At 42.7% G+C, this 15,989-nt stretch overlaps 1 protein-coding gene across 1 annotated transcript in view; it reads right to left on the bottom strand.

Moving 5' to 3' along the window:
• KATNAL2 (katanin catalytic subunit A1 like 2) overlaps window positions 1–15,989 on the bottom strand; it is a 291,910-nt gene that overhangs the window by 187,704 nt on the left and 88,217 nt on the right. Inside the window, exons 7-10 of the mRNA XM_078677255.1 lie at window positions 13,804–13,902; window positions 13,614–13,691; window positions 8,106–8,204; window positions 6,376–6,439 (exon numbers count right to left, since the gene is read on the bottom strand). Of these exons, the coding sequence (XP_078533381.1) occupies window positions 6,376–6,439; window positions 8,106–8,204; window positions 13,614–13,691; window positions 13,804–13,902 (340 nt within the window). The remainder of the gene's footprint in view (window positions 1–6,375; window positions 6,440–8,105; window positions 8,205–13,613; window positions 13,692–13,803; window positions 13,903–15,989) is intronic.

Here is a 15,989-nt window from a genome sequence, read left to right as displayed (position 1 = left end):
AAGGACCTGCTCAATTCGGTCGTGCTGCAGCCTCCATTAAGTGGGACCTGGGAGAGGGAGGGCGCTGGGTGGCGGGAGGAGAGAAATGGCGGGAGGTGGGAAACGGCAGGGAAATGTAAAAAACAAGCTGAAAAAGTCAAAAAGAGGGGAGAAAAAAGAGTAGAAAATGGCAAACACAGAGGGAAGGTCTAACAGTGCAAAGAAAGTAAAACCATAGGGCAAAGAAACGAGCAAAAAGCACAAAACAGAGGGCAGAAACGGTCAAAAATTGAGCAGAGAAAGTACAAATATAGGGCAGAGAAAGTCAAAACAGTGCAGGTAAAGTAAAACCAGAGGGCAGATAAAGGAGCAAAAAGCAGCAAAACAGGGCAGAAAAGGTCAAAAACCGACCAGAAAATCAAACAGGGCAGATAAAAACAAGCAGAGAACAGGAAGATATAGGAGAGAAAATGAACTGAGGAGGTGCAGCAGACGGCAGCAGTGGGTGGCGGACTGCGTGCAAGCTGGACTGAAGAACTGTCGCAGGGGGAGCTTGCACAAGGACTTGCTCAATGGGGTCGCGCTACGGCCTCTATTAAGTAGCTCCTGGTGTCAGGGTGTGGGGGGGCGGTAGTATGGAAATGGTGGCAGACTAGGAACGGCATTAAGAGGGAAGAAACCAGTAGAAAAAGTCAAATAGAGGGAAGAACAAAAAGCAGAGAATGGTGAGAGAGTGCCATGTTATTTGAAAATTCGTAGGGGTGCATTATAATCATGGGTAGTCAGCAACCGCATATTTAGAGGATCATGTTAAATTTATAGTTGTATGCTTACGTTATTTGAAGTCTAATATAGTGCCTTAACCAAAGAATGTGCCTTAGGTAATGTCGAGAAACTAATGTCCTGTGTGTAAAATGCTGCATTAGGTTAGTCGTGCCATATTAAAGTTGCAAGTGTAATTGCTTAGTGAGGAAAGGAGTGATGCTAACGTTAGAAATGTGTGCTTTAGAAATGAAATCTACTAATGTGTTAACATGATGTAGAATTGTAATGTTCATGTTATATTAGAAATGCATTTAAAATGTGTAAAGGACTGGTATATGAAGAAGCCATTAGAGGCCTAACTGTAATTTCTTTAGTTAGCCTTACTCGAATGTGAAATGATTTCTCCTTGGGAAAGGCTGTCTCAGCAAATATCGAATTGTAACTTCGAATGTGTGCAAGACTGCTTCTCACGTATTTCAATTTGCAAATGAAAGGCCATGGCCATAGGTGAATAATCCATTGCTTAGGAGTTAGGATGGTAGGCGCGAGGATAGAGGAGTGAACGAAGAATGCAGGAAGGCAACATTTGGCGGCGAAGGTGCCTGGGACCCAAGGACACCTCAACGGACTCCGATGGAAGCACGCCATGCTGGAAAAATCCATGGACGGACACCTGCCCAGAGAGGCGTGTTTGGGGCGTGCCTGCTGGTTTTGGGATTTCGTATTAGGGACAGCACCCCGAGAGTGGAGCGCAGTCTTTGAGGGCAGTCTTGGAGAGTAGGTTGGAGTAGACTGAGGTAGGGCGCGGTTTGGGAAGCAGGATGTAGACAGAGCGGACTTTGGAAACTTAAGGCAGAGTAGGGTGTAGGAAGGAGCATCTTAGAACGAGCTCGGTAGCTTAGGCTACTTATCGGAAAGTTAGTGTACTTCTTAGGAAGTCTCCACTGCTGACACGCTATGTTATTGTCCTGTACCATCTTTTCCTGGCGCTTAGAGACCTGTAGGTGATTAGGCGCGGTATAAAATAAAATAACAATAACAATAACCTTTACTCTTGCCTGGGAGTGATGTTAAGTAGGGATGTCACTTTAGAGTAAGTGTAGGGACAGACTAAGTAAATTTTTCCTTTTCTGTAAATACAGTCCAGACTTCAAGTAGGGACTGTTATAGCATGTCTGATGCTTCTTGAATTGACTTTGATTTTCGTTCTGAGTCGTTTGAGACTTCTGCGTAGGATTATGTTTGTATTAGTGCCGGTTTATTTCCTAAATCTTTTGCTGAGATGTTTGTACATCCAGTTGTTTTTGGCTTTGTAATACATTTTTAAACTTCAGTTCATAGTCAGGTGTTCTTTAATTTGAAAAGTTGATTTGGTTTGCAAAGTGGTTTAAAATAAAAATTGGATATCTTCCCTCTACACTTCTAAGCAGGTAAAAAGATCCGATCGACCAGAGTTGGGATTCCCGAGATTGGTAAGGTAAAATCTAGATGAGAATTCCAGCTTCCCCAATGGCAAAAACAGAGGACAGAGAAACCGCTGTGTACACCTAAGAACGTTTCAGGACTGAAATCAGCTCATTTTACTATATGAAATACATAAATATATGTATATTGTTTTATATTTGGAGTGATTTTGTTTTTTATTTTTTTTCGCAAAACTCCTGGAGTACTTCTAGGAAATTGTGGACTCACAGACTCTACCCTGCATGCAGATACATTCCTGCCCTTTACAACAGTGAACCACCAACCACATCCAGAGTAGAAATATGCCTGACATCATCTCCACCAGGAGGTCCATTTCTACAACTGTGTAATTTTCGAGCGAGTACATCATGGGAAATTCTAAAGAGTAAAGAATGAGATTTTGCGCTTGCAGAAAACACGATGTGTGCACATATTGACTTTTTCATTGGTCGCAAATTATTTTAATGGCTGTTGAACCACTTCACATTACAAAAATATTACATGCTGAGGAAATCACCTCTAGAAATTACCTAATCACTTATCAGCAGACTTGTCAATATCTAAGCAAGTGGGGTGCAGCACCCAAAGATGCTCATGAGGCTGCTAGAATGGAAGCCCTTAGAATGAGAAAGGCATACCCTCATGTAAGTGAATGAATGAATGAATGAATGAATGAATAATTTATTTGATTCAGTTCTCTTACGAGAACAACAAATTTATACACGATAAAAGTTACAATTTTGCTAATAAAATGATCATATTAATATAATTTTAAAAAAGACTTAAAAAAGTTATACATGTTAATAAACACAAATTCATTGTAAGTGAACATGCATGGCCTTAGTGATGACGTCCTTCATCATATGATATCCCATGACAGAATGTGAGATAAGAGTCCAATAAAATACATCATCGTCCAATGAACATTTCTATAGCACCACCATGCAAAACCTGTTCAAGCGCTTGTGGGATAGGAACAACCACAGCGTTGACAGACCACATAAAGGTTTTTAAAGCCTTCCTAAATGAGAGCAAACACTCTTATTGTTCTGACATCACATTCCACAAGCCACGCCCCTCTTCTTTTCTTCCCTTTTCTCTATTTGACCTTTTATGGAGTTGCCAAGTAAGAAGTGCAGAGAGAGAAGTAAAACGCAAGAGACAGACTAGCAGCTGAAACCCAGAAGACAGGGCTTTCTTCAGGCTAGAACTGGTTCTGTGCTGGGAGGTGCACAAAGCAAATGGGAAGAAAGGGAAAGATGTCGCAAAAGGTTGTCATTATAACAGGCGACAGCTAAATGCCACACACTCATTAAGGCAGAAGTGATAAACAACGTGCATATGAATTTTAAAGTATGTTAATCAAAACAATACTGTAGCTAACAGCTGCCATAAACCCATGCAATCAAATCCTGGATTGTGATTGGACGGATGCTGCGCACAGAGCACAGAGTCGTTTGTCAATGTTCGTCCTCAATTTCAAGAGTTGCAATACATCTGCCATTATGAAAGTAAAGCTGTGCTTTAAATTCAAACACATCATAAAACCCAGCTTAGCTTCTGATGGCTCTGAGTGCTCTTTAACTTGTACAGAATGTCCTACAATGCAAGCAATGCTTAAATGCTGTATTAAATGTCCTATGCCTTTAAGGTATTTATTCTTTGAACATCTCTTCTCTCAAAACTTGAGAGTCCTAAACTGCTGAAGACGAGTCTGCATCATATAATTTATATATTTAAAAAATAAACAGTCATCTTGTTGTGATTTTATGTTAAAAAAAGCTTTAGGTCCACCTCCGGAAAGCTCCCACATTGTCCCAGTTCAGGAAGTACCTCAAGACCTGGCGTTTCGGATGACCCCAGCACTCAATGGAGCCACCCCCTTCTCCCCACAGCGCCTTGAGACCCTCACGGATGAGTAGTTGCGCTTTCCCAACCTTGACTGATTGACTGATAGGTATTCATGGTACCGACCTCTCAAGCTACTCTCAAGTGTGGCTTAAATTGTGTCTGCGATTACCAACCTCAGGGAAAGCAGTGGGAATGTAAAGAAAAAGTTACTTACCTGTAACAATCGGTTTTCAGCGTGAGACTGTTCTAGATTTCCATGCTGCCCAGACATTCAATTAAATAATTGTTTGATACAGAATTTACAAGGTGGAAAAAAAACTATTTTTGGGCACCGGCCATAGGTGGAGGACTCATTAGAATTCCAAAATACCCATCTGCATGACCCCGGTGAAAACGTGTGTACTGACCCTGGGGGTTGCTCTCTTGCTGAGGGTGCAGTGCCAAAGTCTCCTTCTCAGTGCAAATCAGATGTTTAAAGTTGAAAATGGTTGAAATGTCATTTCCACGTCTTCGGTTAATCTGGGGCGCAATCTTTTGTTAAAATAGAGATGGGTATGTGCCCAAACAAAAACGTTTTGCAAACATCCTTCTGTAAAACTGTTCTCCTGGAGGGACACACTTTGACAAGATTTTACTTGAGAAGCCTGCCTCCTGGGTAAGGGACTGCTCTCGGCATTCCCTGCCAGTGGTTCGGACATCCAATGACTTTTTAAAGAACATTAGAACAAGAGTGATGGACAGATTAATCCAGCATGAATCAACACAGCCGCTTCTACAACTGGAAGGAGGTGAGGCAACTTTTCCTTGAACTGTAGTCATTTGCTTCTCTTTTACTTGGCCAAACAACTAAGGATGGCCCATACAAAGCTCCATGGCTTTTACTTAGGCGCCTTGAATAAGGAGAATCTACAATAACTCATTGTGGTTCTCTACTGGGGTCGGACAACTTTCCATTGTTTTGGCTTGCCTGCGCTTTACCACCTTAACGTCATAAGAATTTTATTAATTTATTTATCAAGCACAATATTTGTCCTGGGGTTTCTTGACAATCAGGGCTGGACTGGCTGTAGCGGGCACAGAGCATTTTCCCAATGGCCACAGATCTTAAGAAAAATCTCAAACTTCCCAACAGCGCAGAATCCTCAACTCCCAACTCTAAAGCATCTCTACGTTTCTCTGCTTTTCGGACATAGGGCATTATTTAAAGTTTGGAGGCTGGAATACTACATCACAAACGTAACGCAGTTCCCGTCTGTCGTTTTACAATTCGATTATAGTCTATGGCGCTGGTAATATGGTGGACAGAACATCCTCCACATTTTGGTGGAGTATCCCGTCTGACTAAGTCCAAAAAAGGCCCTTAGTTTTCACTATTCAGCCTAGGGCTTACCATGCCGGCTCTTCGCCAAAGTCATTTGTCAGCTTTTGGGTGAGAGAACAGACTGTCACAGTGCAGTAGTGATCTCACATCAGGCTTCACGATGCTTGTTCCACACTATACATTTCTTACAAGATTCATGTGCTCTTACGCAAAGTATTCCTGAAGAAATTTACCTTGCCCGTGATTATGACTCTCCATGCCGAAAGCTACACATTTTTCAGTTCCGCCCATGCACGTCTAGCATCTCACGGTTTGTGCCCAGCTTCCAGTCACAATAGGCTGAGTTTGTACACTCCTTTTCCTCTTGGGAGGCCTCACCGTAAGGTTCTGAGGGCTGTGGAAGACTCCTCAGCCTACCTGGGTGTGCCCCTTGCTGCTTCTAAGAGCAAAAGATAGGTTCCATCAACTAACGCAGCCCATAGGGGAGTGCGGGTAGATGACGTGCTTTTGCGTTCTGGACCAGTTTTATAGTCCCAAATCCATGTCCAATTGGAACAAACCACTTTCCTATCTTCGATCTATTCTGATTTTCAGTTCGGAAAAAACATGTACATCTACGCAGGTTGTAGGCGTAATTTACTCCACTCCTAACCCCCGCTTCCCAGTTCCTCTTCACTCCTATACCCCCCTCCCTGGTTTCTAGTTCTCCAAGCTTACCAGTGTCAAGTCAAGATCCTGTCCAGGCAATGTCTCCTGGGATATTTACTACACTCTCTCCAGAGGCTACCAAGGCAAACAACAAAGATTGTTCATTCCAACAGAAGTGTTGCTAACTATGGTCCAGTTTACAAACAAGCTTCCTTTCACACGAATACACCTAGAATAATCAGTTTCTGTTTATTTTATTTCCGAGCCTTCTTCGGTGTAGGCTAGATGAAGTCACAACTTTGAAATATGTATTTTTCAGACGACAATTTTGTGTAAATCATATCTACCTGGAGGTCCATAAAGCAGCAGTCCTTTCCAAGGTGAGAGGATTCCTGTAAACAGCTGAGGATACTACAAAACAAAGGCCAAATTAAAGACTGTTAACAGAGGCACATATACTTTAACTGCTGGTATAAATAAGAATGTAAAAAGCCAGTTGGTATGAGCTTTGTAAGCTGGTACGATAGCTATGGTATTTATTGCAAAAAATATGTCACAAATTTATAATATGAAAAAGAAAAAATGAAAACACGCTACCACCTAAATACATTGGCCACATGCTTGAAATAAAAATTGGAAATGAAAAAACAACTTTGCAAATAATATAAATAGAACACAACGGGTGATTCAAGGCAGGAAGGTGTAGAAATCCTTTTCAGTTTTAATGTATAAAACAGGAAAATAGGATTTTTATTCGGGAACAGAAAAAGTACTATTGGCTTTGCATTACTATAACCTCAAGACATAGTTTAAGAGCAAAATGATAACGATGAACATAAAAAAGATAAAACCTTGAAGAGAAAAATGCATTTGATAAAGTAATGCATTGGCCCACGGATGGTGGGCCAATGCATTACTTTATCAAATGGCCCTGAAGAGCATTTCTTTTTAGTCAGATGTTCCCTTGTTAGCAGGCTGAATGCCATCACTCACAGTGCAAGAGATCCAACGGCTCACGTAGACTGACCCAGCAGCCCCATGACTCTTAGTTGTCAATCAAAAAAGTGCAATAACTCACAATAATCTAAGATGTCTAAGATGAAATTAATTCATATTGACAAGGTTAAGACAATGGGTAAGGTCATGGATTCGATCAAAAAAAGTCCACAATATCTACTTATGGCAAATGTTCACTTAGCTAGGTCTACAATAAACCTAGGCTCTTCTCAACATAATCGTACATAATTGCAAATAGAGACCCTCTTTTAGGATGCAGTTGATATAATTTCTGTTTCCAATTCATAATTTATTGATAATGGACCAAAATCTGATCTTATGTATTATCATGTAATTATTTCTTTAATGAGATGATTATTCAATTAATTGAGTCACATCCTTAGACAGTCTTTAGGAAATTGTTTAACTGCATTTTACATTCATTTATAAATATTGAAAAGTCAACTGAAATTCTCATAGGCCCCAAATCAATAATTAATCCGATACAGTTCCACTAAATACTTTTTACATGTTCAGAACACACACTGAACATGATGCACTAGTGAACTTGATGGATTATGGTGGATCATATTTAATTTGTCGCTCCACAACGTTTTGAACTTGAGGATGCAAATTACTAAACTTGGGCAAACAGGCGACCATATGCAACTTAATATAAAAACAAACCAGAATGACCAAAAAAAGATTATTTTCACATTATTGGTTTCACAACCAATGAACCCACCTAACATTTCAGTGCTACTAAGATATATTGATTCTCTGGAAAAAGAATAGCTGTATTATGCTGCGCTAATTGAAATGCCTCCCCCGTTACACAAATACTACACCACCTACCAGCCACAATATTGGAGAATATGAAGGAAACCTGCCGATTTGCCAAAAGAAGTGACTTCTATTAACTGCCATTCTTGGTCTTTATCTTTGGAAAATAAGCCTGTTGTCACATAGCTATTCGAAAATACTGCTGTTTGTAGCAGACAAGCACTACGAGAAACAACATAATGTTGGTTTCGCAAGATAGATCCCTAACTGAGCAGAAAAAAACCCAACAAGTTCTTACCCTTATAGGATAGACAACAGCTTCCTTAACTAGTCGTTTGGCTTCATCGAGGCCGATAATATCATCCCACCGGACGTTGGGATTCTGGAGATAAATGTCCTGTAGTGTACAAAGGAAGTAGAAAGACTTACAAAACATAACCAGACAACAATAAATGTCCTGTAGTGTACAAAGAAAATAGAAAGATTTACAAAAAATAATCTGCCAACAATAAATGTGGAGCTATTTGGGATGACCGAATGGGACCAAGCAACAGTCTAAACAACACAGAAAGACTTAACCATACCCATCTTGTTCACACTACTCATTCACATTGAAATGCCTTGCCAGGAATTTTTATATAAATGTTCAAATATATTCATGAGTCCAGATGGGGTGAGGAGAAACTCTGCATGGTTGACATGGATGAGATTGGATGTAAATAACTATCTCTGGATAGCTGGGATATTCCAGTCCACATCAGAGAGTCCCAATTAGGGACAGCAAACTATTACTGCTGTGAATAAGAAAGATGCTAGTAAGGAATGGTTCTTGGAAAAGGCTCTTTGAATGACCCTCCGTCCAAATGAAAAGCCATGTGTGGATAACGCTCTACTGTGGTCACCAAGAAGAGGATTCTTATGCTTACACAGAGCAAGGACCAACAAATGAAACAGATCACACTTTTAAAAGTAAGTTGACCAGGGAGCTGATGGTGATAGTGTGAGGCAAACGAAGGGGGTGTTGGGAGGAGGGTTTTTTCAGTGTGAAACAGGAAGTGGAGAAAGGCCAGGTTAAATATTCTCCTATAGTCCTGCAATATGGAACACCACCATATTCCGTATGTGCCCGTCTTCATCCCTTCTCAGCTTCACATGGAGCTCACAACAGCACATCATCTGAGGGCAGCACCGAGATACTGGACCCCCCCCCCCCACAGAAGAGTTATAATTTCCAGTCATCCCCTCCGAACCCAGCAGGGCCAGCTTTAGCGCTGGTAGCGCCCTGTGTGACAATGTTTGTTGGCGCCTCCCCCACGGACTCCCTCACTACCACCCTTTAACAGTGCCCCTCAAGTCTCCACAATAACCACTCTCATCCAGCTTTATAGTGCCGCTTATAGCAGTGTACGGTGTCAGAGCACTCTACACCACACACATTGCACAGAGACAATTAATCATACGTGTATGTGTATTGGAAATGTTACATAAGCCAGAAGACAACAAGGAGAGCCACATGTCTTCTATACGGGTAGACAGTATAGTTTATGAGTACTTGGTCTGGAGAAGCACAGACTCCGAATTTAAAAGACAACCCCTATGGTTGGTGGTTACATTTAATAATAAGATTTTTTTTTACCGAACTGAGCACTTTTTGAAACATTAGAATAATGAAAGACGGGGGAAATAATCATAATGCTCTAATTTATACCTTGCAGTTTACATGCAGCTCTTTGATGACAGATATTAGCTCACTGTTCCATTTTAGGATTTTAACATCTACGCCGCAAGTAACAAAAGGATCTCTCTGACAAAACCACTGACCTATTACATTATATGCACTTTGTGATCTGCATGGTACACATTCTTTGCAGCAGGCATGTTAACCTTCTGTGCTAAAACTTCCCCTAAACAAAACTCCTTCTCTCTCCAGGAAGAACATCAATCACTGGGGTTATCTTGACATTTTTATTGTTGTTTGAAAATTGCCAGAGGCCAGCAACACAGCAGCAGGTGCTTTTTAAACCATATAATACTTCCGAACACGCTGCCCCCTCAAAGTCAGCACCTGGTGCGGTGGCACCCTTCACACCGCCCTAGAGCCGGCCCTGCCACGCAGCCATGGTCTACCAGATCACTCGCTTCCTCAACAGTCCATGTAAGCTCCATTCCAAGGGTCGTTGTTGACCGCAGTTTAATAGAATTATGTACATACTCATTTTTATCATCATTGTTATTTGCGAACTGCCATATCATGGGTCATAAATCATACATATCCTTAGCATGTTTTGCATATCACATTGCGGTACATTCTGTACACTTCCCCAGTACGTACATGGCACCAAAAGTTATTTTGTTAGTTCCTTTGTAGACCTTCCTCTTTTCTTGTCCCTTCTGGAACCACTGTTTGATTGGTCTCCAACGCCCTTTGCATGTGGGGGTGGGGGGGTAGCTTCTCCCCGGAGTTAGGCCCCAGCTCGCTACCGATTTTTGCCCTGCCATCTGGCTGGGTCTGGGCTGCGAGTGCCGTCTCAGTTTGCTACCCCCTCTTTTTTTCTCAGCCAACTCACCCTGCCGTGCGGCATCCCAAAGTGAGTGGCCCTCCTCCTACACACCGCTCTGTTGGTGTGTCACCTTAGCCAACCATTGTGCCATTATTTCTCCATAAAACCGCTCTTGTTGCTGTCCAGCACTGCGACACTGTTTTTCGTAGGTGAGGGTGGGTGGGTCCGAAAAACCAGTGTGCGCCACTCCCCCACTCCATGAAGATAGGAGATACCTGGGGTAGCAGAGGTTTATATTCCCCCCCACAACTTTCCCGCCTAGCGGGTGCTGTACCCCATTGGGGGTTTGTATCTCGCCAGGCCCCCCATTGGATGGGGGCCTGGCGCCACTCTGGCGCTCGTGAGGGTGGGGTGGGGTGGGGGGGCAGGGGCTACCGGCTCTGCTTCTGGGCCCTTTTGGCAGCCCATAACTAGTTTTCCTACAGGGATCGGTGTTGGTTATGGTGCCGGCCCCTGAGTCTCCCCCCCTTCGGGGGTTGGGCGGCCTCTGCAATTTCTGCTGTAACCTCTATTTTACTGCTGTATCCCCTTCACAATCCCTTTTCTCATGCACCCCCACTGTAGAAGCCCATCGTACTGCAGCACTCCTTACTTTGCAGTTAAGACTCACAAACACAGATCACCTTCTCCTCCCAGTTCCACTCTACTTCAAGACAGGCCTACTGGATTGTAATGAGGCGGCATAAGATTTCCAGCTCCCATAACGTATATTAAAGTACAGCATATTGTCATACTAAAATTACAATCTGATATAGCTACAGAGACTAAAAATCCACTCTGTTAGGTTTTTGAATTGGTGTGGTACCCAGAGAAAAGAAGACTCCAGATGGCTTCCTGGATGTGAGGAAGAGGTGGTTATGTTAGCCCAAGTCACCTTTTACATCACTTCACCAACCATGTGAGGTGGTTGGTGCAAATGAACACAGAACGCCTGGCACTTATTATTGTGGGAATGTGGGTGCACATGGACTGTATGTGAGGGGTTACAGAAAATGGGCGGCCGTGTGACAAGATTAGTACTGTGGATATTCCTGGGTACATGGGCAGGCCGTGTTTGTAGGGTGGGTATTCAGGGTACATGTACAGGTCGTGTTAGGAGAGTGGTACTGAGGTAATTCCGGGGTACATGGACAGCCGTGTTAGGAGATTAGTAGTGTGGGTGTGCCGGGGTACATAGCAGGCCGTGTTTGTAAAGTGGGTATTCGGGGTGCATAGACAGGCCGTGTTAGGAGATTAGTACTGTGGGTTTTCCGGGGTATAGGGACAGGCCCTGTTAGGAGATTAGTACTGTGGGTATTCTGTGGTACATGGGGAGGCCGTGTTTGTAGAGTAGGTATTCGGGGTACATTGGCTGGCCGTGTTAGGAGATTAGTAGTGTGGGTATTCAGGGTACATGGACAGGCCATGTGAGGAGATTAGTAGTAGGGGGTTTCCACTGTACATGGACAGGCTGTGTTAGGCGCTTGAGTTTACGCACTGTGTGGGGTAATTAGAGCCCTTGGCCAGAATATCTGAGGAGCACTGGCACCTTAAGCAGACAGTGTGCAACGCTACCAGCTTGTAGACTTCATGATTAGCTGGCAGGGCTGGGGCAGTTGGTGTAAGACACTTTGGGCACCTAGACAGCTGCTAAGAGGAGCCTACCAGTGTGAGTAGCTTGGCAGTGTGGGTATTCAAGGGCTCATGAAAGGCCATGTTAGGAGCTTGGCTACATGCATATGGAGTGTAGGCAGATCAGACAATTGGGCAGAATAAGTGGGGAGCCTTGGCAGCTGTGATGCTACGAGCACGTGGACTTTGTGCAGAGCTGGCAGGGCATGGCCAGTTAGTGTGAGGCACTGAGCCAACTGGTGTTAGGAGCCTGTGCCGCCATGGATCTCAGTGTCTCCAACATTCCCAGTCCACTCCATTGCCCCAGGCCTAGAGCCCAAGCACCAGAAGAGAACTCACAGCCAGTAATATATGAAAAGCAAACACTGCTTTTTACCTTTTACACTGCCATACTCTACAAGGCTGTTTGCTGTTATTTGCTTAACGCTTTTCTGTGTCAACGAGTGTGTCAGCTAAACAGAAATGGCGCACAGAGTTACAAACTGGAAGAGTCCGCAATGAGTGAAACATTACTCGTGCGGAAGATGGATACAAGCCATATATGTTAATAACCAATGCACAAAGGCCACAAAGCCTACACTTAGTAGTGACCTTTGAGTCTAGCTACGCTTCATATCACCTCCAATGTAAGACACTTAACAAACATTGGCAAACTAACATAGGTTTGGCTATTTTGTAAATAGAAGTGCATCGTCATTGACTGGAGAGTTTGTGTGGGTGGCTGTGTGGATGGGTAAGTGAATGTGAGACTCAAAGGCAGGATGGATAAATGTAAGAGTGCATAGATGACTGGTTCATTAACTGAGTGCCGGGATGGATGGATAAATGGGTGAGTGCAGGGAGGCTTCAGTGCCTGCATGCATGAATAAATGTGTGCATATTTGAATGCCAGCTGGCAGGTTACATCGTATAGACTGAGACCTCAGTCTGCAGTAGCAATAATGTAATTTTAAAAAGCCAGAAATTACTTATAGTATTTCAATGCAAGCATTACACCAGAACTGGGCAGCACCGAGCCAATAATAGTCAAAATATATAAAGAATTACCACTATTGTGCCAAAACTGACTAAAATATTACACGCGGAACCCTATTAGGCCTGTAAAAGTATTATGCAGGAGTGGGCACTACTGAGAATTCCGGCAAAATGTCATTATGCGGCTTGTTGCTCAGTAACTTTAGTGTATTAGCAGAATAGCGACATCATTCATTAATCCTACATTCTTGCATTTACCCCATTACTTGGAAAGTATAAATTCACAAAAGCTTTTCAGGACTCTCCCTGGAAACGCTCTACTGTCAAAAATACAGAACTCTCAACTCACGCTGGAAGCAAACCTGCTGATGAAGATTTTTTAACTTCCTTTAAGATTTAGGTTCAATGTGTTCTTATAATGACCAGCTCAGTGTTCTGGCTGGAGGCTAGCGAGATGAACACTGAAAGTCAATTCGATTTGAGGTAGAAGACTTTCTGATTCAGGATTTGCTTAAATCCATATGGTAAGAAGGAAGGTCGTATACTACATTCAATACAATTTTAAAACACATTAGAAATGGCGTCCAGTTTAACTTTAAAACATGTAGATGGAAACATATTTGTCTGACTACATCAAAAGTTCACAATGATTCTCTTACCCTACTTATAACTGTTGCAAGTTCTCGCATCTCACTGCTCATTCCAATGAAAGCCGTCAGTGGTTTGATCAACCGTTCCTGGACAAAGGAGGAAACCAACATCAAGCACAATAAAATAAGAGAAAGATCTATCTTTGTATTTACAGATCTCACTGTCAGAACGGAGTTCATAAATCATAATGTGACTTACAGATGGATCCGGATTACTGTTGAGGCTGTTTATGGTGATCTCATTCGAGGCTCCTTTGATCGCGTCTTGAATTAGCCCTCGGAAATCAATCACTTGACCCTGAAGGTGACATACAACATGGCTTTAAAAAACAAAATGGCATCAGTGTTTATCACATCTGCTCATTTCAAGAGTTCACAACTACCTTTATTTCTTAATGGTGTTCTATAGCACATACCTAACCAAATGGGCATGGGTGTACACTACATGTAAGAACGAAATAAGCTTGAGTATCAACAATGCTGGGTTACAAGGAGGAGAACATCAGAGTTTGTTCTATAGGTAACTTTTGAATACACCGGATTTGGGTCTTTCCAGAAGCGCAGCAAGCTGAGATTAAGTAGCCGATTACGTTGGCGGTCGGAAAAGTTAAGAATGGGATTCCGAGAATCCGATTTGGAACCCATATTTCCAACTGAATCGGATACATTTCCGAACAACCGATTACAAAGCAAGGAAACTGTTCGGGCTGTCCGAATCGGTTCTGATCAGCATTAGACAGGCTGAGTTGTTCGGAGCTGAATCGTACAGCTCTATGGCACTGTTTCCGAGCGAGCGATTATGATGCCCGATTCTGACAGCCGTTCCAAATTGGTTTGTCTGACACGAAACGGCTGCCGGAATTTAACTTTGGGGGCCCGTAGCAGGCCCCCATTCATCCCTAGGCTGCTGGTTGGGGCCCGTGGGTGTACCTATGGGACCCCCCTTTACAAACATGCACAGTGTGGCAGGCACCATGGGTTGCAACTACCCCTTTTTTCAATGGGAGCCTGTGTTCTCGTTCGGAACACAGGCATACATTGAAGTCAATGTGTGTCTGACCGAACGATGTTCGGAAGCATCGTAATCGCTCGCTCGGACTCGCAGAAGCCGATTCGGTCACAAACGATTCTGACATCTATTCGGTCAGAAGAGTTTCCAGACAACATCGTAATCGGCCCCCAAGTCTTTCCTGACAAATCTGTAGAAATTTCATCAGGTCAGAAAGCTTCCGATATAGTATAGTAAATGAAATCGGTTATGAATAAGTGCAGAAATCATCTCAGAGGTGGGGAAGATTTAATTCGTCTTTCATACAGCTCCATCTGAAAATTAAAGTGTACATTGATACATGAAGACAAGATGGAAGGAGTTGAAACATTGGTCTGATTGGAATTAGTTGACAATCGGTCCTTATAGCATTAGTCACATAGTAGAAAAAATAGCATCTACACAGTAGTGCCTATAGAAGTTACCTAAGTGAGGCACCATAGAACGGGTGAGAAGGGGTTCAATCATATCTCTGGATTGCATTGGATAATGCCTCAGTTTTGATGCCATGAGCATGGATATCTTCCAAAGGATGTGCTACTTAGAGTAACTTTTTCAGGGATGTCCATTTTCTAGTAGGACTTTGACGTACAAACTAAACTCCGCACCTGATAACATTTTTAATACTGTGGCAAATGCGTAGGAGTTTTGAAACAAGTATCAAAACCATTTTAAGCCCGTCTAGTGATGGCAAGCTAGTGATGGCAAGCTAAGGGGTTTGAATTGCTCTCATGAGAGAGATAGGTATATACTGAAAATTAATGGAAATGTTTTAAGAATGACGTTACATCTTGTTGCTTGGTATGATTAAGGGAAGTTGATAAAAAACTTGATAAAAAAAACGTAACAGTTAAAGGCGCTTCATATTAAAGCATGAACAATTACATAAAACGGGGTGACGGGGGAAGGGGTCTGAAAAAGGTTTTGTGGCGGTACTGAGATTCATCACACCGAGACAAGAGGAGGCTCCTTTGAGAGCGAAGGGATGCATGCGCCACATACCACATCAGTTCGCTTCTGATATCATTGGCAGCCTTTTGTACTGAACTAACTCCCCACTGAGGATGAATTGTTTAGAACTTCAGTACATGAATAAACTGAGAAGATGTTTGCCTGCTCAGCTTCTTTCCTCGCTTTAAATGTTTCTGAAAATATAATGTATCTGGCTTTTTTGTCAGGTAGCGTAATGGAGGCTGGGGAAAGGTGAGTAGAAGTACTTTTTAACTAACATGAAAAAGTCATAGGTTACCAAGAGAATTTCCTGCCTCGTGTGAGAAATGCTGGGCTCACATGAAAAAGGAGACTGATGCTTAATAATGACGAACGCCTATAGTTAA

Source organism: Lissotriton helveticus, chromosome 2_1, assembly GCF_964261635.1.
Source record: "Lissotriton helveticus chromosome 2_1, aLisHel1.1, whole genome shotgun sequence".
In the NCBI taxonomy this organism is placed as follows: domain Eukaryota; kingdom Metazoa; phylum Chordata; class Amphibia; order Caudata; family Salamandridae; genus Lissotriton; species Lissotriton helveticus.
Note: the sequence above shows the minus strand (reverse complement) of the source record. Positions and strands in the feature narration are given on the sequence as shown.